At 38.9% G+C, this 25573-nt stretch overlaps 1 protein-coding gene across 1 annotated transcript in view; it reads right to left on the reverse strand.

The window, feature by feature from the left end:
* Window positions 1-25573, reverse strand: part of FNDC3B (fibronectin type III domain containing 3B) — a gene marked incomplete at both ends in the record, with an annotated part of 160278 nt that overhangs the window by 89233 nt on the left and 45472 nt on the right. Inside the window, 3 exons of the mRNA XM_080622297.1 lie at window positions 850-1140; window positions 3541-3784; window positions 12028-12104. Coding sequence (XP_080478423.1) covers window positions 850-1140; window positions 3541-3784; window positions 12028-12104 — 612 coding nt within the window. The remainder of the gene's footprint in view (window positions 1-849; window positions 1141-3540; window positions 3785-12027; window positions 12105-25573) is intronic.

A 25573-nucleotide genomic window follows, 5' to 3' on the forward strand; every position in this document is an offset into this window, starting at 1 on the left:
GTGCTGGGCCTAAGCTTGCTTGTTACATAAAAGTTTGCTCAGCAAGCAGCAGTTTTAGCAGTCAGCAAAGAGACAGGCAGAGAAGAGAAAGGCTGAGAAGTATTAACAGATTATAACAAGTTACTGAGCTAAATATAGGTAGAACTGGTTAGGTACAGAATAGGTCATGATAAATGAAATTTAATTAGATGAATAACTTAATGTTTTATTGTAAAGTTTCAAATTTTTAAATGGTATGCCTCTGAAAATGTTGAAGGACATTATTTCAAAAGTAGACAGACTTATTTGACTATAATTCCAATGGCTAAGATTAACCAATTTTTTCTAAAAATTCTTCTGTTTCAACTAACCATACTTACACTGAACTTCCACATAAACAATTTTGGTTTATTCAGCAATTATCTCTAAAGTTTTTTAGGTTTACTACATTTACCCAGGTTTACTACATTTACCCAGGAGATGCAAAGTAGCAATATCTGGTAGTCACATTTTGGTTATAGCTCAAGTGTCTGTAAGGATTTTTGTGAAGAGCCAAGAACACTGGTATGAAAAGCAAAATAAAACCGAGAACTTGGCCATAAAGTTCACTTCTGTCCAATAGATAAAAAGAGAATGATGCTGCATCTAGCAGAGAGTAGTCAAGAAAGATGGGGAGGCAACAAGTTGATCTTACAAAACAAATACAGTATAGCAAGCTCAACGTTTATAGTTAAGTTCACACTGTATTAACACTGTCTTTATGTGTGGGTGGCAGTGTTTTTTGGCTTACTTACTAAATCCAAATACAGGCAGTCATAAGCCGGAAAGGTGCAATAAAAAGGAATTAAAAATAAATAAAACTGTCTTTACCATGTGGGTCTTGTTCATTTGACTTTGGGCTGCTTCTTGCTCTCCGTTCCGGTTTCTTTACTACTGGAGTCCCCCCGCTGCCGCTTCCACTGCTTGCTCCATTGTGACTCTTTGCATAACCATTATATACAGTTGTGCAGCTGCCTATATGGCTTTTGTAGATGGATGAAGGAGGACTATTCAGACGGTTTTGGCGATCGATCTGCCTGTCTTTGAGTTTTTTGTGCTGTGGCTTGCTGTACTGATCCTCCCTGGTAATATAGCTGGACATCCCATATAGTGGTATGATTTCTGAAACAGAAGAATTCACCCACGTTAACTCAGAACAACAAAATCACTGATTTTTTTTTTTTTCCAGAAACTCAAATTCCTGACCTTCTCTAAATTAAACAACTCCAGATTTTCCTGTTGTCAGATTTTACAGCAAATCAATTTTTTTTCTTAAGAAAACTTCTCTGAAGGACTGACAATTCTTCAAGCATGGTCCTTTGCTGGTAGGACATCATAACTCTTTGGATGTGTAAAATACAGCAATTAAGGTGATAGTTTTTCCTATTTGTGTTTCAAAGGACACAGATTTCAAGCAAAGATCCAGGGAGACTGCTATTTAGGAAAAAACCTTCAGAAGTTCACAGCAATTTAGCAGTTTTTTCCCCAGCACCTGACTGGATGAGATGAGCTTGGTTTCAAGCTGCCATCAGTGATTACATGCAATGTAATTTCCCAGTATAAATAGACATTACAATCATGTCAATTGTGCCTTCCTAAGGAGAGAAGCACAGGATGAAGTAGAAGCTTTGGGTAAGTAAAACTGTATAACAAAAGCTTGAGAAACATTATAAATATAATATGTACACTTCAGATACACTTAAATACAAGCCCCACTTCCCTCTTAGAAGAATGACTATCTTTAACGTAAGGCAGGTCAGATTTCAGGAATCAGAACATTTTCTGCTTTTCTCCATAGTTCACTCCACTTTGAGTCTGGAGCTTGAACAAATTAATGCCCAAAACAACAGTTTTTCCTTTGTTAGAAAAATAACAATTAATACTTGATACAAACTTCATGTATTTTCTTTTTCCTACACCCACTCAGAAGTTATTGTACAAACTTCTGAAGTAAACATCCTACCCAGCCATTTGAAGTCTTGTTTGTAGGCTGAGACTGCTGGGTATACTATATTACAAGTTTCCAAGTTGTTTCAACTAGCCATATTTTCTTTGCTATTTCAGTGAGTATTGGCCTTTGTCTTTCCTTACCTAGCTACATGATTCTATCTGTATTCTCACAGCAACCAGCTGCCTAAAACCATCATGCTGCAAATAAATTCTATCTTTATTTAAAGCATAAGCCATTGTACAGCAACTGGGAATGGTGGATTAATACTCATTGGTACAATATTCACCACTTCAACTGTTTCAGTGTCACAAGTATAGGTCATTCTAGGAAAGCAACCCAGGATTTTTGTCCTATTTTTAAGCCGAACTGCTTTCTTGGTATCTCAAGGCTACAGAAATATTCAACATTTACTTAACTAGAAGCTCTATGTTCACTTTGCACACTGAGACTTTTGCATGCAAGACTTTGTAAAACAATCTAATAGACTGTCCTGTTCCCTTTCTAAGGGAAACGTCCCTTCCCTATGTATCTAGTTGGCTACACAGTCCTACTCTTTTCCTGAGCTACCCACTTCCCACCCACCCAGTATAATGAAGTTACACGTCAGCTGTAAAGGTTCATTCCTCATTAGGTCTGTTGGCCAACAGAAACTTCAAGAGGTAGCATCAACAGATACTTCCCCGTCTTTCTGCCTTTTCCTTTCCGCTCCAGCAAAAACTTATTTCTGGTGATATGGTTTAAATATATTCTTTAGAAAGGTTCTTAAGTCCAGGTAGGTTGGCAGCAATGTAAACTCATGAATCCTGAATTGATATTCATGTTAAACATCTCACATGGCTTTGCAGATTACTTTTTTTTGTGAACGCACTCTTCCAGATTACACAAAGACTTATCTCCAGGGTGGCAGAGACACAACAGTGCATAGTTCAGACAGAAATATGCCTCTTTCACTCCTTTTCTTGTAATTATTTACTCACGGCCTGATTAGGATTGCCGTGCTACCCTTTGGTATTGGACAATGCTTTTCAGTGATTTACTGCACAGTCTCAATCAGAATAACAAACAGAAAATGCCTGCTGTTTCTTGGAAAACCATGGGTGGGGGGCAGAAAACACGTGACAGCCAACAGGAACTGGTATCAGGGTTTTCCCACTGGAAATTACCGTGGCAAGGTATGCTTGGATTCAGCCCTCTCTATCCATCCTCATTCTCAAGCCAGGACTCACACATTTAACCTCTGGGTTTTCTGTACAGTGCTGCATCATGATGCAGCAAGAGCAACTGGCATGACTCATGTCCCTAGTTTGGAGATGAGACATTTTTTCCACACTTTATTTACAAATTAAGCTAAAATGGGTGGGATTTTTTTTCTGCAACCTAAGCGTCGCAACATAGAATTGCCCTGTGTTTCTGCACTCTGGAGGGCTACACCCCCCCGTTCTGGATGTTAAAGAAGGAGGCTCCATCCATGCAGAGAAAGCCAAGTTTTCCAATTTCTACTCTTGGTTTCATTAGCCCTTAAAACTTGCTAAACACAGGTCTGAAACGCCAGTACCTTCCTTCCAGCTCACCTTGTTCTCCATATATTGTTGGGGGAAGATGATGCTGTGGGAAAAACTGTGGTGGCATGTCCCCAGGTCCAGTGACAGGAGGATAAAATGCTGTATGAGAGTTGTGAATAAAATGGGGATGGTGCGTCAGATATGGAGGTAAGTGATGGGTTGGAGAGATGGCTGAAGGATAGCTAGGAGGGTAACACTCCGGAGACTGGGGGGTTACCACCACCCTTCGAACACCGGTGTTGTCTTCTATCACCTGGAAGGGAAGGCAGGGAAATGAGCACGTTATGCAGCATCTGAACCAAACATATTTTTAACATAGCAGTATTTACCTTTTCTTCTCCCACTAGAAAATGGCTGGTCTTTAGGTTTATTAATAAACACATTTCTAAAATTAATATCAGCAGAAGTAATCATAGTGGTGATGTGGCTTTTCTTGGAGACTCGGATAGCCACACTAATCACCAGGAGACTTACTACTGCTAGTGATAACTGTGTGGGTAAGAAACAAAATAAATAACCTGTATTTAGGGAATAAGACAATTGAAAAAGGAACACAAAACACCAAAATAAGAGTACTCATTGGGACCAACCTTACATTCTACTCATAAAATTCCTACCACCAATTTTGACAGAACTATGAGTATGGAGTTAGTAACACTTGGAAATTAGCTGGCACTGCTCTTATGGATAAGCTGTGTGTGTGCAGAGACATGTACTCTGCAAGAAGCTGTTTTGTTGACACACGTTTTCAAAATAATTGCTCTGTTCACAACAGGTATCTGTTCAAGACAAATCATAGGGCAGAAGGTTTTTCTGCTACAGAGCTAGCCTATATGTCCATGCAAATCAGCTCTGGAATATGCATAACTTAGCCCCAAATGCCACAGTCAAAGCGTGTAAAAACAGATGTAAGAAGGTGGAAATGTGCTTAAGCTGAAAAACGTTTTTCAGCTTATAATTTTTCCAGAGCTATATTTCTGGAGAACAGTCAATCAGCCAAATTTCAGTCCAGGCTTAGGAGCCAAGCCTTTCTTGAAGCTTATTCAAAAAACTTCTGCTATTTCTGGAACTTAAAAATACAGCCGTGTAAGAACTATTACTATCTTTGATTCTGTGCATTGACATGCAGAAAGTAGAAAAGCATGAAGGAAATGCAAGTTAGTTTTGTGCAACAAAAAGGCTGTTAAAAATCTATTTTTTTTTCCTACACTGACTGATGACACACAGACGGAATAATATATGTGATGAATGTGTTGTATGAAGTAAGCGAATGTGCATCAAGGGTATGTGCAATCAGATGCTGCCACTCTCCACTGTTTACCAGCAACCTGAGCTGTAGTTATCAACTCCACCCCATAGAAGCATCAGCAGAAGAGACCCTTCTACAGAACCCCATGCTCCAGCGATGCCTGTCACATCAGTGTCTTAGCCTAAACCACAAATTAAAGTTTACTAATGCTGATATACCTTGAAGTGAAGGATTGGCATGGGCACACAATTGTTTCTGCTGACCTTGGTGCAGAGAGATGAGCTGTGTCTATGTGGCAATGCCCATAGCCACACGCACTGCTGACTCAAGCATCAGCTAAGCAAGTTAGCATGGGGTAAAATTTAACTAGTATTAGCTGACCGAATTCCTTCCCTAGTCCATGTGTGTCCTTAGGTTATATGAATTTACGCCTGTTAGCTATGAGCTGCAACCATCTACATGGACAACTTCCGTGGATTGGCTGGACTCCTACAGAAGAAAATTTTCTATAGAAAGTCAATTCATTCTTTTGTAACTGATATTTTACATTAAAAAAAAAAAAAAAGAAAAAAAAAAAAGAAAAAAAAATGCATTGCTTCCTATGCTGCATAACCAGGATAGGAATTGTTTAGCATACTTGATCCTAACCTGTAAATTTACGACTTCAGCTAGCAATTTGTCATCAGCTTTACATTTTGAAGACAAAGTCCTCAAAGACAGCTGAAACTCAGAGATGTAGACTCTTGCATCATCTTAACTGCTGCATTTTCTGGCCTCCCATCTCTGTTACTGGTTTTCAACTGGTTCAACCTCCACAGCATCTTTATCCTGGTACCAGGTCTCAAACCTGCACTCTGAAACCTGGAGAAGAGAAAAATCCTTTTCCATTCAGCAAATATCTGAAAAACAGAACTACTTATTTAGGATGGTGCACAGAAGTGCTCAACTTAACTCTCTGAGGCTTGGATCATGGTCTAATTTGAGACAGCAAGTTCCTACATCCTGATGTGAAAAGTTTTCATTATGACTTTAACTAGTCCAAGCCTCAAAGAAAACTTCAGTCTTCTAGGAGGGTACAAGCTCTTACCTGTGCATCTAGACCAGACTACATGTGTATTTTGTTCTCTAGTTAAGGAACAGATTTAGACAGAAAGCTTGCACTGTAGCATCACATAATGTAAACCATATTTAAAATTACAGATTCCTCCTCCTGACCTATCTTCTAGGGAGGAAAGCTCAAAGTCCTGTCAAAGAACTTTCTGATGAAATCATCCTGCTACATGAGACTAAAATATCAGCAGTAGTGAGGGAAAAGATGGAGATGATAGAATAGAATATTTCAATTAGAAGGGACCTACAATGATAATCTACTCCAACTCAAAGTATGTACCAGCCTTCCACATGACTTTTGGCAAAAAGCTAAGAGACTAATATCTTTTATTTGTTTCCTCCCAGGCCACAGATGCTGACAGCATTCCTGCTACTTCATGTGCCCATGTTCCAAATGAAGGCAAAAATACAGGAGACCCTAAGACTTCATTTCCCTATCCTAAAGGGCATTTATCTCCTAAACTTACAATCACATACATCTTTAAATATGGTATTCAGTCCTTAACAGTCCATTAAATTGGCAATGCAATGTATCATTTATTATATGCATTAGATAACTATAAAATCAGCATGGGTTAAATCTGTAGATAGCTTTTGATTTATAGGGCTTGCAATGGGTAGATTGTAGTAGTGCCATTCTGGGAGATCACACTCTTTCAATTCATCAAAGATAGAGCAATTAGATTTGATCCATTAATGTAAATAAAGTAAATTTGCAGAGAGGAAAAACTTTTCTATTTAAAGAAGAAATCTGCAGTTCTTCGTATCTGCTTAAAACCGTTTGCCATGAAGATCATGAATTAATCAGGAAACACATTGTCTTCTAAACTGCCTCTAACTTTAGTGCCAAGCAGCAATGAAACCCCAATCCCTGTTGAGGTCTCCGGATGCAATTAGAATATTAAAAGTGATTGGTATTACTAATTTTAGCAGTTTATATTTACAGAAAAGAAAGATCTCCCATCCTCTGGCACCTAGAGCCAAACTTTCTTTATTTTGTATACAGCTACTGGGTAAATTGTCTGTTGCTGTTATTTTTTGTGTTTGCAGGTGTAACTGGCATGCGGCTTCAATAACACTATTCTTATAGCATAGTTCAGTGTATTTTTTTCTATATTTTAGGGAGCTTAATTGCTGAGTGAGGTAGATAGATGATCTTTCAGGAGAATCTGAGTAAACATTACTCATACACAATAAAATTGCCTCCCCCATCATTTGGCACATTTTGAGAATACTGTTTTAGATGTTATTTGCTTTACATTAAGGGTATCACTGCAGCAATCAAAACTCAGTGTAACTAGAGATAATTCCCATATTCAAGGTACATCACTACCCCACGTTTTCTCATTTTTCTCCACTGAAATTTAGTACTACACAGGCATATTAATTTTGCACAGGTAAACTGTATCTATATTTTGTAAGTTTCCAGTTAAAGGAATACAGTCACTCTCATTCTGTAACACACACGTTTACTGAATGGGTGTAATATGGTATTATGCAATTAACTTCCCACTTCAAAATAAAAATTTAAAAAATTCTTATTTCATTTAGTTTGCCAGATTCTGCAAGGACATCTGGTGCATGGCCACTGGTGGGCCAAAACCAGTACATAAGCTAGTTTGAAAGTTCATTCATAAACCAATCTGTACCAGAAACAGTACAGAATGAGCTCACCCTCAAGGAACTTGGATGTCCACATTTTATTTATTCACTTAATTTCTTAAGGATGCCAATTCAAACACACCAGCCCTGACAAGTCTGCATCACTGTCTTTGCCATCCATCACTTACAAGCACCAATATTAAATCTGTACCTTGAACCTGGAAATTAAACAGCTGAACATCTATAATGCTGGCAAGAATGTTGGGTATTTCAAGTCTAGAATGATACAGATCTTGAAGACCAATGCTCACTTTATGGTTTGCTCAAGATGAGCACGACCTTGCTTGTATTCAGAGTGTTATGATGATCATCAGGTTAAAAGAATGATTTGATTGATCGCAGTCTACAAAACACACAGAGAACAGTAAGCCATACAAAACTAGTTTGTGGCTAAAAGCATATGCTAGACAGTTTGGGAGAAAAACACCTCTCTTGGATACATCCTCTACCCTAAGACCAAAATCTTGATTCCCAAGGATATGATGCGTTTTCTACCACTTTAAATGTAATTTAAAGACTTTCCTTTTTTTAGAAGTTATACTTTGGTTCTGTCAAACGCTACGTGCTTCACACAGGAATACTGAACTGCAGGACCACAGATTGAGTTGTATAGTTCAGTTGTATGGCCCCATCTTTATTTCCTGACAAAAAGAGTCTTATCAGCGCTATATATACTTCATGCTCCAAGCAATAAATTAGTCCTTTAGCCTTAAAATACCTGTAACAGAGATCACATATTAACAACTCTGTAAATAAAATCAAAATTGGAGACCCATGCCAGATTTTCATGTCCAACTACAAGAGTAAGTCCTCCAACTCCAGTGGAATGGCTCCAGATTTGACAGCAGTCCTCAGCCAATAGCCCTAAGCAAACAAGTTCATCATCATACTTTATGACATTTCCATTTTTCTAGTTCTACTCATTAGAACACCCCAAATACTCCTTCCCTTCTCCCAAACATCATACACTGTGAAAAGCAGAAACAACCCATGAGGATGTACCCAAATATTATAGCTTCGCATCCGAATCATGATCTTTAATCTTCAAATTATGCTGACACCAGGGAGCTAGAGGGCTCTGGAAGCCAGAAGGTGGCATCCGGCCACAGATCCTGATGGCAAGAAGCCTCTAGTGGACATATCAGCAAAGGGTGAGCTCACAGCCTGCCCCATAGGACTCACATAGCTGGGAAGCAGCTCTGTCCACAGCTCGGAACTGGAACGGGCATTAACAGATTGTGCCTGGCTCCTGACAAGTCATAGGAGCTGCTCCTTCAACATTCAACATTTTGTTTGAATTGTTGACACCACACACATTAAATACAGCCATTCCACCTTCCACAACTTCTACAGTAGTAGTATTGTTCTTCAAGAGCATGGCAAGGAACTTTTTCTCTCTTACATTTAACTAACTATTAGCCAACAAAGAATTGCAGAGACATGATCTCTGATCTGGTAGTTCATATCTGCCAGAGGTACAAAGAGGTTTGTCTGCTGAAAAGGAAATGTCTAATAACTGGTTGTATCGAATTGGCCTTTAAAAGCAAAACTACGCATGAAAGATCTGAACTGATGGTGTGTATTTGTCTTCTATTATTTCCCTGTATTTTTTCCCACCCTGCCTAAGCCTCATCATTGGGAACATCTTAATGTCAACAACCCCAGCTCCTAGTCACGACTATTAATATGGTCCTTGAAGTCTAGCAATAGGGTTTAACTACTTTGCTGCTGCTTTCCATGGGGCTGATCCTGCAGGGTAGGCAACCTCCTGCCATTTTTTTGCTGATCACAATACCAAAGAGGTAACAAAGCATTGTTTTAATCCAGAGTTGCAATCACCACATAAACTATTGTGATATTTGAGGCTAATACTTGCAGCTCCAACAGGCTTGGTATAACAAAATGGAAAAAAAGGTATCTTGCCTTTATTTCTCTGTAGGGCCACCTGCTGTCTACCTGACTCTTAGGATGTATACTTCGGGGACAAATCAAACAAAAAATCAAATGTATTTTGAGTGTACTGATTTCCTTTATGGGCTTTCCCTTGCAATTCTGAATTTAAGTTGTTCTCATTGTTTATCATAGAGATTTTAACTTTTGAGGTAGCAGACAACAGCAAGAGCAAACAAGGTAGAAACGTTTATTACAATAAGAACTAATTTGATTGCTACACTTTTAAATGCCATTTAATACAAAGTTGTCTGAAAGGCAAGAGGTTCACTTGCCAGACATCATAACGTATATTCTGCTGCCTAAAAACACTGAATACAGTGCTTTTCCTCTAAAACTTTACAACATACAAAAGTTATAAATTGAATATGTTACAACATATTCCAGCTTGTCAGAAAAAATTTTTCAGAAGAGGGTTTTTGGTTGGGAATTTCTTGGTTAAGAAACTACTTAAGGGCTTTAGTGGAATTATAATGGTACGGCATCAAAAGCATTAAAGAGGAACTGGGTTCAAACAGAGATACAACTGGAAGACTTTCATCACTCTGGTTTGTAAAGCCTTTCAATTATACCCCAAGCACTCATCTCAATACAGAGGTTGAGAAGTATAAACATTTTAATAATAAAAGGTGTTAAATTTATTTCAAAGGAAGCATAAATCTTTAAAAACATTTTTTGCATGATATGGGTCAGCTTATTAAATTAGGCGAGCCCATGAGGAGTATTAAGCACTAAGTATTAAGCAGAACTACAAATGTGGCCTCAAAGCATACCCCAACCATCCAACTTGGGATGCTTGAGGAGCAGGAGGAAGCTAGACCATCAGCTAACCTGCTCTCTCTCCTAGGGTGGCTTGCAGTGCTCCCTGTATTTAGAATCATAGAATAGTTAGGGTTGGAAAGGACCTTGAGATCATCTAGTTCCAACCCCCCTGCCATGGGCAGGGACACCTCACACTAAACCATGCCACCCAAGGCCTCATCCAACCTGGCCTTGAACACTGCCAAGGATGGAGCATTCACAACCTCCCTGGGCAACCCATTCCAGTGCCTCACCACCCTCTCAGTAAAGAATTTCTTCCTTATATCCAATCTAAACTTCCCCTGTTTAAGTTTGAACCCATTACCCCTTGTCCTGTCACTACAGTCCCTGATGAAGAGTACATCCCCAGCATCCTTGTAGGCCCCCTTCAGATACTGGAAGGCTGCTATGAACAGTCCCAACTTTCTCAGCCTATCTTCATATGGGAGGTGCTTCAGTCCCCTGATCATCCTCATGGCCCTCCTCTGGACTTGTTCCAACAGTTCCATGTCCTTTTTATGTTGAGGACACCAGAACTGCACACAATACTCCAAGTGAGGTCTCACGAGAGCAGAGTAGAGGAGCAGGATCACCTCCTTTGACCTGCTGGTCATGCTCCTTTTGATGCAGCCCAGGATACGGTTGGCTTTCTGGGCTGCGAGTGCACACTGCCGGCTCATGTTCATTTTTTCATCGACCAACACCCCCAAGTCCTTCTCCGCAGGGCTGCTCTGAATCTCTTCTCTGCCCAACCTGTAGCTGTGCCTGGGATTGCCCCGATCCAGGTGTAGGACCTTGCACTTGGCATGTTTTCACTTTGTTCAGAGGTTAAAATACCACAGAGTAGCTGCAGTACTTTGTGGGATTTAAGTATGATGCCATCCACAGTTTTTCAGAATTACACAAGCTCACATGTTTCCTGGGAAGCGGAAAGGATTCCAGGACATCATCTATTTTCTACTTAACAAGATGCCAAAATATATGTATCAAAGGTTCTTACACTATTCAACAAGGATATTTTAAATACTTTGTATACTTTAAATGAAGTTTGCAGTCCAGTCCAGGTCTCAAAGAAAGTGATGAAGGTACTGGATTTATTGTATTGTTGACAGCTATACTGCCTTACATCAACTATTATTTTTTTCTTGTATTCTTTTATTCCTTCAGAAAGAGTCTATGATTTGCAGAAGATGGAAGGAAGGGCACATAGAAAAGCAGTAGCTGCTCAAGAGTTCCAAAACAGATTAGTGAAAAGTTTTTTCCGTAACTTGATAATTAAACCAAATTTATTCTTGAAAACAAAGCAAACCCTCCCAGTTCTGGATATGCTGCAGGATTTCTGCTAGGAAGATACTGAGGATCAACAGCATATTTTATAGCTACAGTGGCTCCTCTGATTTCCACCATCCCCTACCCCTTCCAGCTGTCACACTAGAACTTAAAGTATGACCTAACAAAGGGAAAAAAGTTCCATATATATAGGCTCAATCTACATGCATACCTTTTGCTAGTGTTATAAATAAAACTGGTATACATACCAAGGTGTGAAGGTGCACATGTATGCTCAGTTGTGCAAATGTATGTGTACTGTCAGTAAAGAGGCAGAATATGAGAATGTATTACTGTTTCATTAATATTTATAAATTAAACTTCTACCAAGTAGACCTGCCTAAATGGATTCATGCTATTGCTTTTGTATAATTTTAAATCTTCAAAAAGCATACCTGTGAGATATAACCAGGAGGCACATGAATAGGGGGAATGGATCCATTGGGTGACATCATGGGAACCTCTGCTGGTCCTAATAGAAGGAAAGAAAGAAGATATTTTTTCAGTTAAAAAAATGCACAACTGCTCAGAAAAGCCTAAAAATAGCTTTATTTTTGAAGCCTGCAAGAACAAAATGAGCAGCTCCACTAATTTCTGGGATATGGAAAATACCTTGTGCCATCATTCTGAGAATAAGATCATTTCAATGACTTTACCATATATTCCGTTGAAATAATATTTTCATCATAAAACAGCTAAAACATAGACTTTATATTACCCACTGATCAACTTATACAGCATTAAGCAGTAACACAATACGTCCTTTAGCAGCCCACAATTCCTATATTGAAATCTGGTTAAGTTATTCTTTTCGAAGGCATGAGAGCAGAGAACAAAGCAGAAACTGTGCAGCCTGGAATTAGGCAGCTCCCAAGGAAAGCGTCCAATTGTAGCAAAAAAAGTCACATATGTGAAAAACTATCTATCTATTTAAGAATACGCAAAGACCGAATTCATTATCTCAGCTATTCAGACTAACCTTGGAATGTGGTTATACAAGCAAGAAGCTTATGGTTTCCACTCCGAAATCCAGCCCTGAAACAGGCAAGTTCCATTTTGAGGCACTGAATGCAAGTATAACAAAGCAAGTGCCATAACCATTCAACTTTTGCAAACAGAGCCTCACAGCTAAAAGAAAGCCTCTAGATAAATTGGGAATAGCTTGCTCAATTGCTCATTGATTCAGCCGTTAAAATCAGGAACATCACACAGAGCAGTCAATAAAATGAATCCCCAAAACATCAGACAGATGTTTGCAATGAGAGTTGACTACTTAAAAAAAGAAAAATTGATTTAATTACCTCCTTATTATATATTAAAATGTTCACACTGACCCGTTAGCTAGTTCATTTGCCATGGTCTAAGAAAATAGTCATGGTCAAACTCTTGAGAATAGCTTAGAGAGCTCTGCTCCTTGTTGCAGCAAACTGAATTTCAGCTTTGACTAACAATACAAAAGATAATTTTATAACCTTCTCTGATGGAGAAGCCATCAAGCATCTCCAAACCATACCACATTCTAGGTAGGGAAGCTAAGCACTAAAACATACGAAGGCACAGGCACAGATGGGATGTAATAGCCTTTAGGATTGACTGCTCCTAAAGTGTAGGCTAAACCTAACGAAATCCCAAACAACAAAGTGAGACAGTCTGTTGTCTGGTATCAGCAAAACCAAGCCACATGAAATTATCAAAAAGTCACTCCATATTCCATCTACATTTTTATAATACTCCTCAGGCTGATTATTGTACAATAAACAGGAACACCCAGCCTCTCAAAATCCAAGTTACACACATGAATCCATCTGAGCTATTTGTATCTCCTCTGATCCTGGGTCGTTTTCTCTATTCAGTTATTTATAGTTTAATCAGCACATGCTGTTTTTACTAGTCACATCTAGATTTGAAATATGGTAATTTATCAACAAGTGTATTAAGCACATGGAAACTCCAAATTTTTAATTAAAAGAAGTCATTTTAGGTGTGTGGTTCTGCTGCTCTTCACCCTTCCCTATGCTTAACTATGTGGCGAACTTTACCTATACTACCAACAGGTACTACACTACCTATTGCTAGTATAGGTAAAGTATAGGCTACTTTTTAGGGTACCTTATTCACCTCATACGAGTTCCTCCACCTCATTCTATAGCTCTTTCAACATTCTTTGTCTCCTCAGATAATCAACAATTTTAGTGTGAATGGAAAAAATATTCATCATGAGCAGTAATTGATGATGGGGGGTGAGCTACCCTCTAAATGGCTCTGTAAATGGCTCTATCTATACCCATCAAAAACATGAAGTGACAATTGGTTCAGAAGGAACTTTACAGAAATATTATTTCAGTAAATACGTGTTTACTATAAAAAAAACCCTGCAAATTTCTTTTGAGGAATATGTTTTTTTATTTCTCTCTGAAGCTACTTTGGTCTATGTACACTGCCAAATTTTACTCCACAGTGAGTTGGACAGCGTATCTTTATGTAACAGTCAATATTGGTAAACGCAATAATACTTTCTGGGGGGATTCAATCCACACTGGATTGTCAAGTGTTATTCAGTTCTTCAGGATGGAACATGCCTGAGGTTATGTAAAATGAGTAGTTAACATGGTTACACGACTCATTCCATGTCAATGATTTCTCAAACCTGAAAAACTGCACAGAAAGAAAAGGCATTTTAAAATCAAAAATCCTGAGTTCACTATTTAAGTAGATAGCAATGTATATGTTACACAAATGTTGCTTGATAGAATAAAGCATTAATGTTTAACGTGTTTCAGCCCCTCACCAAAATGCTATCTACTTACAGTTGTATTGGCCCTAGACAGTTCTTCTCAAAAATAGGTACTCCGACTTGCAAATAAATTAAAAAAATGGAACAGTTTTGGAGCTTCTCCATATAGATAGACTAGATACTCTCTATGCAAAAAATGAGAAACACTTTGCTTGGCAAGCCTCATATCTGTCTTTCTAAACCTTGTGCCAATTGCTCATATGGAGTAGCAATCTTCCCGCAGGAAGAAATCAAACTCCCACACCGATCCTGTTGACTGTAACACTTCCATTCCAATTAAAAAAAAAAAAAAAAACAAAAACAAAACAAAACCAAAAAAACCATGTTTTATCATCAAAACACGCACCATGCAAGATGATTCTTAACCTTGCATATGACCCACAAACTGCTGAAGTCATCTGGATAACAGGTTTTAAAAGAATGACAGACTACTGATTTGCTGCTAGATTTTGTTTCCAGCACTTTGATTTTAAGGTTATCCAAATGACTTTAGCATACATTATTTCATCTCTCCTATCAATGGTATCAAATCAACTTCAAGCAGCAGTGAGTAAAATACAGACCCAGAGCATGATGATTCCCAGGAATTACTAAAGACTATTCTTGCAATGAAACCATGCCCCAATTAACATTACAACAAAACCATATCTTTTGGGGTTTGGGTTTTTGGGGTGGGGTTTTTTTTAGTATTTTTGGTTATGTCAGTTTTTTTTTAACTGTTAAAAAGCGGACATTTAGAGAAGAATGTTCCTCATTTGCTTGTATCCACAGGATGGATATAAGTAGTATGTCCTCTAAGGACTTAGAACTTTCCAAATTTTAATTGAAGCTTGCGGCTCAATACAAAACTTAATTTAAATGAGAAAAAGTCAATCCATTCTAACACGGATGATGTACACTGAAATGAGCTTGCTTTTGTACTTTTCAAAGGTGTTAACAAACTGAGGTTGTCTACCGAGTTCATAATGAATCTGAGCCAGAAGAGCTTTGGCCACCTCTGCTGACAAAGCAAGAGGCCAAATTTCACCCCAAGCTCCTTCATGGTAACTACAGAGCATCTCCATCACCTTCTGGAGGGATCCCTCAAAATGCGGGGGCTGGCTCCATCCAAAATGCAGGTGCAAGGAAACAAGTCCTCCTCTGAAATAAGAGGAAAAGCAGAGGAGGCACCAGGCTGAAGGCATTGAAGTCCATCTAGCCAGGGAGGTAACAGACCACACTTTTCCCCAGCTGCAAGAGCACAAAGTTTTCATATTTCTAACAAGTTAATTATTAAGGGAGAGTAAGCAACTCAGCCTCATATTGTGGCAGAGCTAATTAACAGCTTGACACCCCAGAAGAGCCTGTCCTCCTTTTCCAAGCCACATGCTCCCACTTTTATGCTGCTCTGTCACTCCTCTGATAGCATGGAAACAAATTATTTTAACCATTTTAGATGACCAAGAAGATTTTGCAAATCTATTGCCTTTCCAAGAAAACCTACACACATCATCTAACAAATTATTCTATTCTTTCTTGCATTGTGGCTTACTGTGCGAAGCTGCAGATGAAAGTAAGTCTCCTTTCCAATCTCTGCCTCCCACTACTCCTGCCAAGTGGATGCTTCTGTCTCAAAGAGATTGCCAGTCCTTCTGGCCATTTTTATTCTTTCAGAAATCATTTCACAATCTACTTGAGAAACTTCTGTCCCAAGGTTTTCAAGGCTAATTACAGCCTTGCAATCCATGGCACTTTCAAAATTCTTGTATAAAACCAGTTTGGGCACAAGTAGGCTTTTTTCTTGTTCCTGAGTGACCTTTTATGCATGACTTAAAGATCACTTTAGTTTAATTGGTTTTTTTCCTTATAGAAACCAAAATCTGACAATTCAGTTCCTCCAGATATAGTGATGCATCTTTCCTGTTTCTTTCTTTCCACACAGCATTATAGGGCAAAGATGTAATTTCACTACACTGTTTTCCTTTCCTTAGTGCTTACAGAACATTGCCTTTCTCTCTTTATTACTAAATTATGCCCACTGTAGAATATTTTTCATATCCAGCACAGGAGCATATGTTTGACTCTGTTTCTACTGACTGTTTTGCATAGCCTATTAATATGAACAAACCCTACCAGGCATTGTAATGAAGTTCCCATTCTGAGACCTGTTACTGAAAACTCTCTGAAGTTCAGGAATTTCACAGCCCTGTTTCTAATAATCACATACCAACTTACCATTTCACACCGCAATATCTGCATTACCAGAGAAACACCACTTACTTTGAAGTTTAAGAATCTGTACATTTTAATAACTAGAAACTACTGCACTAACTAAGAAAAAAATACAATCCAGCCAGGTAAATACATTATAAGTTCAACAGTTACCTAGTTAAGTAATCCACGACAAAAATACTATGCCTCCCTCGGATTCACAACAAAACTAATAGCACATCTTTCACACAGGGTGCTTCTCAGAAAGTAAATCTATGGAGCAAGAGGTATGACCAAATGAAAAGGAGAGATAATTAAAGGGCAAACTGGCCTGCTTTGCTAGAACAAATGACCCAGGGCTTGCTGACCTTGGCCAGGACTCAAGGGTTTGCATTTTCACATGGATGAACAGCTGTTCCAGAACAATTTCCTCAATGAAACAAGCACAAACAGGCTCCCTGATGCTGTTGGGAACATGTGTCTTCCCCCTCCACTTGGTTACTCTCAAAGCAGCTTATGGATGAAACAAGGTTATGACAAGGAAAAAAAAAAATCCTGGATCATTACATTCATCATCCTTCCTCTGCAGCAGAGGTGTGGTGAGTGTTTTTCCTAGCCTTTTGGCCAGAGCCTAAAACTGCTTGTTACCACAAGCTAACAAGACCATTTCATAAAAACCTTTACAGTAGAATGCGAACAGCTTTCATGTATAAATAGTACCACAATTTTGAGGTGCAATCTTAGACAAAAGGTAACCCAGATGCCAACTTAACTCTGTTCACATACAGTAAAAGGGAGACTCCCAGGTGTCTACTTAAGTTATTAGGACACAGGGTCTTAAATTGATTGCTGATCAAGATCCAAATACTTTATCTTTAGATGAGTACAAATTTCTAGATTAAAGCAACTCCACCTCAGACAGAAAAGAAGGAGCAGCTTTTACAATACTAAGTGCTTGAGGGGGTAAAATGACAGCTTTAAAAAATACCTTTGGAGAGGTCTGAAATGGCAAAAAATCCCACTACACTGCATTCAACCTGCCACAGGTTTAGTTGTGAAAGGTGCAAATATAACATTATCAGTATATCTTATAATATGGTTAGGGTTAAGGAAGGCATCCAGCTCCTGCCTGAAGAAGACAGCACATACAGAGAGAGCGCTTTACATTGCTTATCCATATAGTCCTTTTTTTAAAGACAACCTCACCTACACATAAGGATGTGAAGAAAAAGATGCCGACCACACAACCATTCACACTGTCCTGTTTGTTTTCTATTCAGATCACAGTTTAGTAGTATGAAGCAATTCCTTCACTTCATCAGAGTACTGCATTACCAAACCCCTCAAGTTTAATAGAAATGGCTCTGTGAATTTCAAATTATGTCGGATCCCACAACCACTGATTACTTGAATGCAAATATAACATCTGAAAAAAAGAAGTTATCAGCTTGACATCTCCTGGACCTGCATGGCTTAACCACTGAATAGGTACCTCAACCTATATAACACAACGTTTGAAGATGGAGATTGAAGCACCTTTGATCTAAGTAAAATGATCTTCTTAAATTCTTCAGCAACTTCTATGACTGCTTTGTTTTTTAAATATTCTTTCTAAATCCTGTGGCTACATTAGGAAAGGTTAAAATTATAGCAGGCCTTTACCCACTCCCCCAGATTTTCAAGTTACTTTGCTGTAAATATAATAACAAATAAAAATAATTACAAATAAAAAGTTATAAAAAATACACCCTTCTATTGGAGTTTCAGTGCATTAAACTGCAAATCACATACACTTGATTTACATGGTTAGTACTTAGAGCCACTGGCCCGACAATAATATCCAGTCTAGAGTCTGGGTTTGACTGATGTTTTCAACATGTGCAGACAAACTCACTCAACTAAACATCAAATCAAAATATTCTGAAATCTGTGCCAAATGCATCAAGCAGACAGCTCCCGGAGCATATTCTGCCTTATTTACATGACAGCACCTTTGCTGTTTACACTAGAGACTCTTGAAAACAGTTTATTTTACTCGTATTTGCTACTTGACCTGCTACACACAGCAGGAGGCTCAAGTACATTCAATTTGGAGTTAAACAACAGTACTCTCCGGTTTAATGTAAGAACCAAGAGGTTCCTACTCAGCAGGATGATATTTTGCAATGTGTGTCTCCCAAATGTTGTATTCTGGTTTGAGGCATATTCTAGAAATAATACAGTAACTCATAAAAACAGGAAATGAACTAAAAAGATACCAGTTTCACCAAATATGCCCTGTCCAAAGCTCCCACAATACTACAAGCTGTTGCACAGCAGTAGTATTGCATCTGAATTTGAAGAGGAAGCTAAGTAAAATGCTAATTTTTATCCCCCACAGAACTATGTATTAATATATTTTCAGACATCAAATGTTTGATGTTTCAAATTTGAGTGCATTGTGTATTGAGATACTTACCCTGAGAGCATTGTCCCTCTCCTCAGCTGCAAGACCTCACATGCCATCCTGCATCTTTGGGGTTCACCACATTTCACTAATTTAACAAGCAGAAGACAGCCCAGATGAGATTAATGGGCTGCTTTATTAGCCTGGCACATCAACCCCATGTGCATCAACAGCTTCTGCTCCTGCCATGGGGCTGGAAAGGGAGCAGGAAGCACCTGGGGACAAGGACCCGGTCCCGCAGCATAGGGCCACCCTATGCCAGTGACAGAGCACTGGCAATCACCATCTGCAGCAATTAAGCTTACACATTATGAGACACTGACAACATAAATGTCACTGAAGTCTTAAGAAACGGTTAGACAAGCACACTTGCCACAGGGAATGGAGAAGGATGAGATGGATTCTTCAGGTCTTTTACTGTTCTTCCACATTCCCAGGTGGGGTTTGCTACCTTTTAACACTGAGCACATAGATTATTCCAAAGTTTCAATTTACAGGCAACATTTTAGAGTGGAACATTTTTTTGGTGTTGTTTTGAATAGAAATGGAGTGTTTTCCTGCCCTAATCTGAACAAACAAGTTGGAATCTTTTGCTAAAATAAACCTTTTCTGATGGCTGGCTCATCAGCTGCTACTGCAAAAACACTTGCAAAGACTATGTTGCAATACTTCAAGCATTGAAAATAAGCATACTCCCATGGCAATTCACCAGATGGGCTACAGATTGTAAATCATAGATGTCTAGACTAAAACACAAGAGACAAACATCTGTCTAAAATCAGTTGACTTGAATGGCAAATACTGTTAAATAAATTAGGACTACTTTGAAACAAAGAGAACAACCAACTACATTGAAAACATCTGAAATTAATCCATTAGCACACAAGCCACAAGACAACAACCTGAAACTGAACAGTCATTCGTTACATGATGAATATTAGCTCAAGATAACATCGTGACATCTGAAGCAGAAGCACAACAGCATTTCTATGACCCAGCACCACGCTACCCCACAAGGACTCATGAATCCATCTCCAGAACATCTGGCTGGAATGGGGTTGTTATTCTCCTCACTTCACAAACGAAACTATGGGACAAAGAAATTAAATGCCTGATGCAAGGTCACACAGGAAGCTTGTGGGAATGTAACTGGACACAAATCCAGAATAGGCTTTTGGTCATAAAACAATACTTAAGCCTGAATAGAACCTCAGACTGTTAAAGAACGGTAGGGCATCATGTAGAAAAATACACCAACTGGGGGTTAAAAAAAAAAAAAAAAAGTCTTCCTCATTTCTAACTTTTTTCATTTCAAAATCATAAAAATCCTCACGTATCAAGTTTTTACACTGCTAAAGCTTTGAACAATAACAGAAGAATTAGCATCCTCCAACCAAGCTTCCCACCAGACCTGCACAGTCACAGCACTAACTTTTAACCAGACCTCAGTTTTACAGGAAACATATGTCATGAAATGAAAATTATTTTCTTTTTGTACTAGTTATTAACAGCATTAGCATTTACATAGAACACTATCTGCCTGATATCAAGATGTTATTTATTTGTCGAAATACAAACAGCAAGCTACAGTAACATTATAAGGATGGAAGTTCAACTGTAGACATTGTTTTGCCTTTGCAATTTTGAGACAACTCGTCAACACATTCTAGTGATGTAATGCTTTTCAGGAAGTGTGTGTGCATGTGCTAGCTTTCTGGCACATTTTTAAAACGACATTCACTTGCAAAAACTTTTGTTCTCTGCAACAGGTTTATACAAACACTAAACAACTGGCTTTGAACACAACTTCCATTAAAAGAAGACATAATTACACAACACCAATTTTCTGCAGCAGTAAAAGAGAATACTCCAATTATTCATAATCTAATTACTGCATTCCCATGGCAACACCAGGAGGACTGTACAATCAGCAACAGACCCAAAACCTAGCCAACAATAAAGTTACACAGTACGTTCTCTTCCACCTGCCCCAAAGGAGGCAGCAATTAGGTGATGGCTATTCTTTACCTGTCCACCCACAGTGAGAAAAAACATCCAGCCAGTGAAAACTAAAGCAAACTTTCAACCCTACCACCCACCTAGCGCTGACACGGTGCCACCAACCATCATCACAGGGGCTGATGAATTTTGTTCTCGACATGTTTGGATCTTAGACTTTACTGACTCATCTAAAATTCTCTATTTGAACATGCTCATCAAAACCAGCAATTAATATCTACATGCCACAAACAAGCACTTTATCACGTGGGTTGAGGAGGAAAGTAGAATCATCAACACAGTTGGTACTCAGGCACATGCTGGGCTATTTTGTGAGGCTGTGGCAAACAACTGCCACGTCCCCAGGTTTTTTTTTTTTTTTTAATATATACATATAAAATATAGATATCTATTCAGTAAGTATTAAAAGCAAATGTCAAGATATTAAATATCTGCTGTTTCTCTGTTGAGGTTTTATTACAGCACTGCACTTACACCAGATTAATTTAGGCAAAAAATTACTGCTAAAATTTTAAGTTTGACAATCTGTGCTGTGCTCAGAGATGCTCTCTGTAAGCCAAGGGGTTTCCCAGCTGAGCTTTGCTCACACCATGCGGAGAGCCATCTCCTCCTTCCTTCACAGTGGTTCGGTAATCCTGAAGCAGCTCATTCAGAATTAAAAATAAGAAGGTGCATCTTACGTAGAGAAGCCTCAACCAAAACCTACTTCTGTATCAGTGACTGCAACAGACAAATAAAATATTTCCCTGAAAGAGGGAGCTGCTGGACACAGCCCTCCCCTCCCCAGAGAAAGCCAGCTCTACCTGAGCCTCTCCTGACTGATACTGCCTCTTCAGCACCTCCAGCAACCAAAGCTGCACAAAGTCTCCAGCTAGCATCTTCCATTGCCTACCTGCCTTTGCATTGGAAAGGTATCCAACTTGACTTTCTCTGCTTTAAAATTTTCACTTGTTCATTCTCCATCCACAATTGCAGACAGAAAAGCCTTCTATTATTTTCTTTCCAACCATGTTTTATGAAAGCCCCTGCTGTCCCCCTTCACTTTGCCCAGTCTCCCTTGAGCCCGCGCTTCCACAGACCAAAGAAAATTCATTTTTCAAGCTTCTCCCACAGCTCTACGTTGACAGCCTGGTTTCTCTTTGCTGCTGTTCTCTGTATCTCTTACAGTCATGACAGACTGAAAGGAAGGTGTCCAAATCCCATTGCAAAGCCTACCAGAGCCACAAAAAGCTTCCTGCATTGACTTTGGTCCCTCCTCACCTTTCCTGCTCCAGAAAACTCTTACTGTAGCTCTCAGCTACATGGTGGCTGTCCCAGAGAAGGCACTAGCTTGCTTTTTCACAGCCTGCTTTCATTTATAAACACTAAAGGTGAGGAGGAAGGCTGTGACTCACCAGGACTTCACTTATGTTTGAAGGGCCCCGTCATCCTTGCCTCGTTTTCACTTAATTGCTCGTATTTCTAAGTTAAGCCACTACAAGAAGCACATTAGTTGAGTTCTGTTTTAAAACATGCCTCTCTCAGCTAATGACAGCTTTACATCCCTCAAAAAATAAACCGTAAATTCTTATTTTTCTGTGTCTCTAGATAAATAATCCTATCACATAGCATGGCATAGCAGGGAGAATTAAACTCTTGCCTTTGTATATAAATTAACTGCTGATGAGAAACAAATATTGTATAATAATTAACTAAATTATTCTAATTATTAAAATAACTTCTAATTTTAAAAGAATCTGGGATACTTTCTCCATAGCACATGTGAAATATTCTGAACTTCACATGCAATACAGGGAGTTTCTTGTTGGCTATAGCAACTGTGAAACTAATTTACTATCCAAAACATTCATCATGTAGTTTGATGGAGATTAAAGCAACCCTATCCTCCGGGGAATAAGAATTTCAACTGGCCACTACTCTTTGGGTATTAATTGCTGAGAAGTTTTAAGGGAACAACATACACCTTGGTGTAACACTGAGGTTATTAACAAGTTTTCAAACATATAAGCAAAAAAGTTATCCTTCCCATGGTTCCCAGGTCTTCAGCGTGTCCATCCCAGCAGAGGAAAAAGCCCTGCCTTGCAGGAGAGCAGGCTGGCGCAGCTGCCTCCGCTCTGAAGCCTTCATGGGTGCAGTTGCACTGGAATAATCCCATCGCTGGGGCCCTTCCGAGACTACTGAGGTTCCCAGAGGGATTACCCCCGCACAACAGAGACCACCATGACAACTCCACCCACAGGGTCTGGAATTTGAAGAAAGCAAGTGGGGTGCAGGGATAAGGGATTTAGCCACTTCGCAGCTATTCAAGGAATGCTCTTGATTTCCTCTTAATAACTTCAGGTTGAAAAACCATCTTCTGATTTTTTGAAGTTTTTGGTATTTCAGCCCTACTGTCAGGATGTAACATTTCAGTTAGTAAAGTAAACAAAGCGTCCAAATTCAGTGTTACAGCATTTCCTACAAAGCAAAGAGAGGGAGGGAAAGTGGCAGCTAGAAAAACATATATATAGTGCATTATTTTATACACACACACACAGAGTTTTCCAAAGGTAAAATTCGGAGTCATAACTTTGGTCCCTGTGGCTGCAGGAGTGCATGTGCTAACAAAGGCAAGGGTTGTGCCCTGACTTAATCTGACTGATGAAAACACAAATCTCACCCACCTTGTTTCCTTTAAAATATTTTTGAGCATGAAAGAAATAAAATCTCTCTTCCTAGCATTTCTGCACCTAAACAACTACCTAATATTCATGTCCTAAGGCAGAACCCATCATTTCAATTCAAAATTTCTCATAAGTTTGAACGAAAGTTCTGTGCCCCAAAACCTTCACGCAGACACAGCTGTGCAATGTATGTGTTGTACACACAATCACAGCACTTCTTTATCAAAAGCAGGAAAAAAATCCATGGCATCTTCTTTATTTCTAAACCATTTCAGGGATCTTGGCAATCAGGCAGCAATGCCTGGAATACCTGGAGTCAGGATTGTTGCACATCCACCAGTGTTTGTCTAAGAGTGAGCAAAACAGCTCACTGGGTCAGACGAGCTTGTGCATTAGCCCTCCCAGTACACAACTAAAAAAACATAAAAAAATAATGAAAACAATTTGTTCTGGTGACTCAGAATCTCCAACGCTTCTGTAACACTGCATCACTCTGGCTTCAGATCTATTCTCATGGGTTTTGGGCTCGTGACTCAACTGTTTTCCCCTGTATTCATCCATCAAGAAGTTACTGAAATTTGCATGCATCATAGGGTCTGGCTAAAAGGCAGAAAATCTAGAGGAATTAATATCATTGGAGAATATAAAAAGAAAAACCCAAATCCAACCATTATTATTTTCCTTGGAAGTTACAGAAATTACAACTCATCAACCTTACTGGTTAAAGACTGCTTTGTTTACCACAAGCCCTTCCAATGTTACGACTGCAACAATGTTCAGCAACTGTTTTTGAAATATCAGAAAATAGCATCCTGAAGAAACACGCCTCACGCACTAGCTACTTTTTTTATTTTGAGGGTTTAACAAGTGAACTTGGTTATGTTAAACTCGGAGCAGTTTTACTCAACTTCCATGCTGCTTCTAAAACTGTTGCTTTTATTTCAGACCTAGAAATGGGTTTCTACCCCAGAAAGAGGATGCATTCAGAAAAAAGTCCTTCCTGCCACATGCATTTCTTTGATAAGCTTCTCGTCTTCATTTGCAGCATCCCTGAAGACCTAATGTGATGATTTTTTCAAAAGCAAAAAAATCAAGTTTTGACCATGAGCTACTCATTTCCTTTCTGCTGAGAAACCAGGCAGTCACTGAAGTTTATGTTGCATGCTGTCTGTATCACATTCCTGGACCCAGAATTTTATGTCCAGCTTACCACAGCCTTGTAAGGCAAGTTAGCCTTCGAGCTGTAGACAACACCTCTGAATGAGGTGAACTGAACATAAGATGTTAAATATTTTATGTTGAACCACAGGAATGAGCTAGCAGAACAGCCTAACACAACAGAATCAGTCATCTCATTTATTTGCCAGGAGAAAGCTTAGCATCAAAAATTACATCTTGCACATAACAGCATTAAAGAACATCTAAACCTCGTTGTACACTATCTTGTAAGCTATAATACTCCCTTTTACAAGAGAGCACAAAAAGAAGAGGAACTATCAGATACTGCTACATAAATAGCAAAAGAAAGAATCAGGAAAATAAATTGTAGTGATGCTCAGCTCTCTGACTACTACATCACTCTCCCTCGATGCCTAAGATTCAGTAAGCCATAGAACAATCCAGACCCACAGCAAAAGAAAACAACTTCACAAAGAATTCTCTGAAAAATGTGGTTTGTCACTCTGCAGTTTGCCATGCATCTGAGTTAAATTACATCAATGCAGTTTCCATAAGGGAAATTATTTTTCTAAAAACTTTGCTGCATCAGCATAATAGAAATATTGTTCCACACCATATGTTTTAAGGATTTACCTTCTTTCTCTCATTTC

The sequence above is a fragment of the Psittacula echo genome, assembly GCF_963264785.1.
Source record: "Psittacula echo genome assembly, chromosome: 7".
Classification (NCBI taxonomy): Eukaryota; Metazoa; Chordata; class Aves; order Psittaciformes; family Psittacidae; genus Psittacula; species Psittacula echo.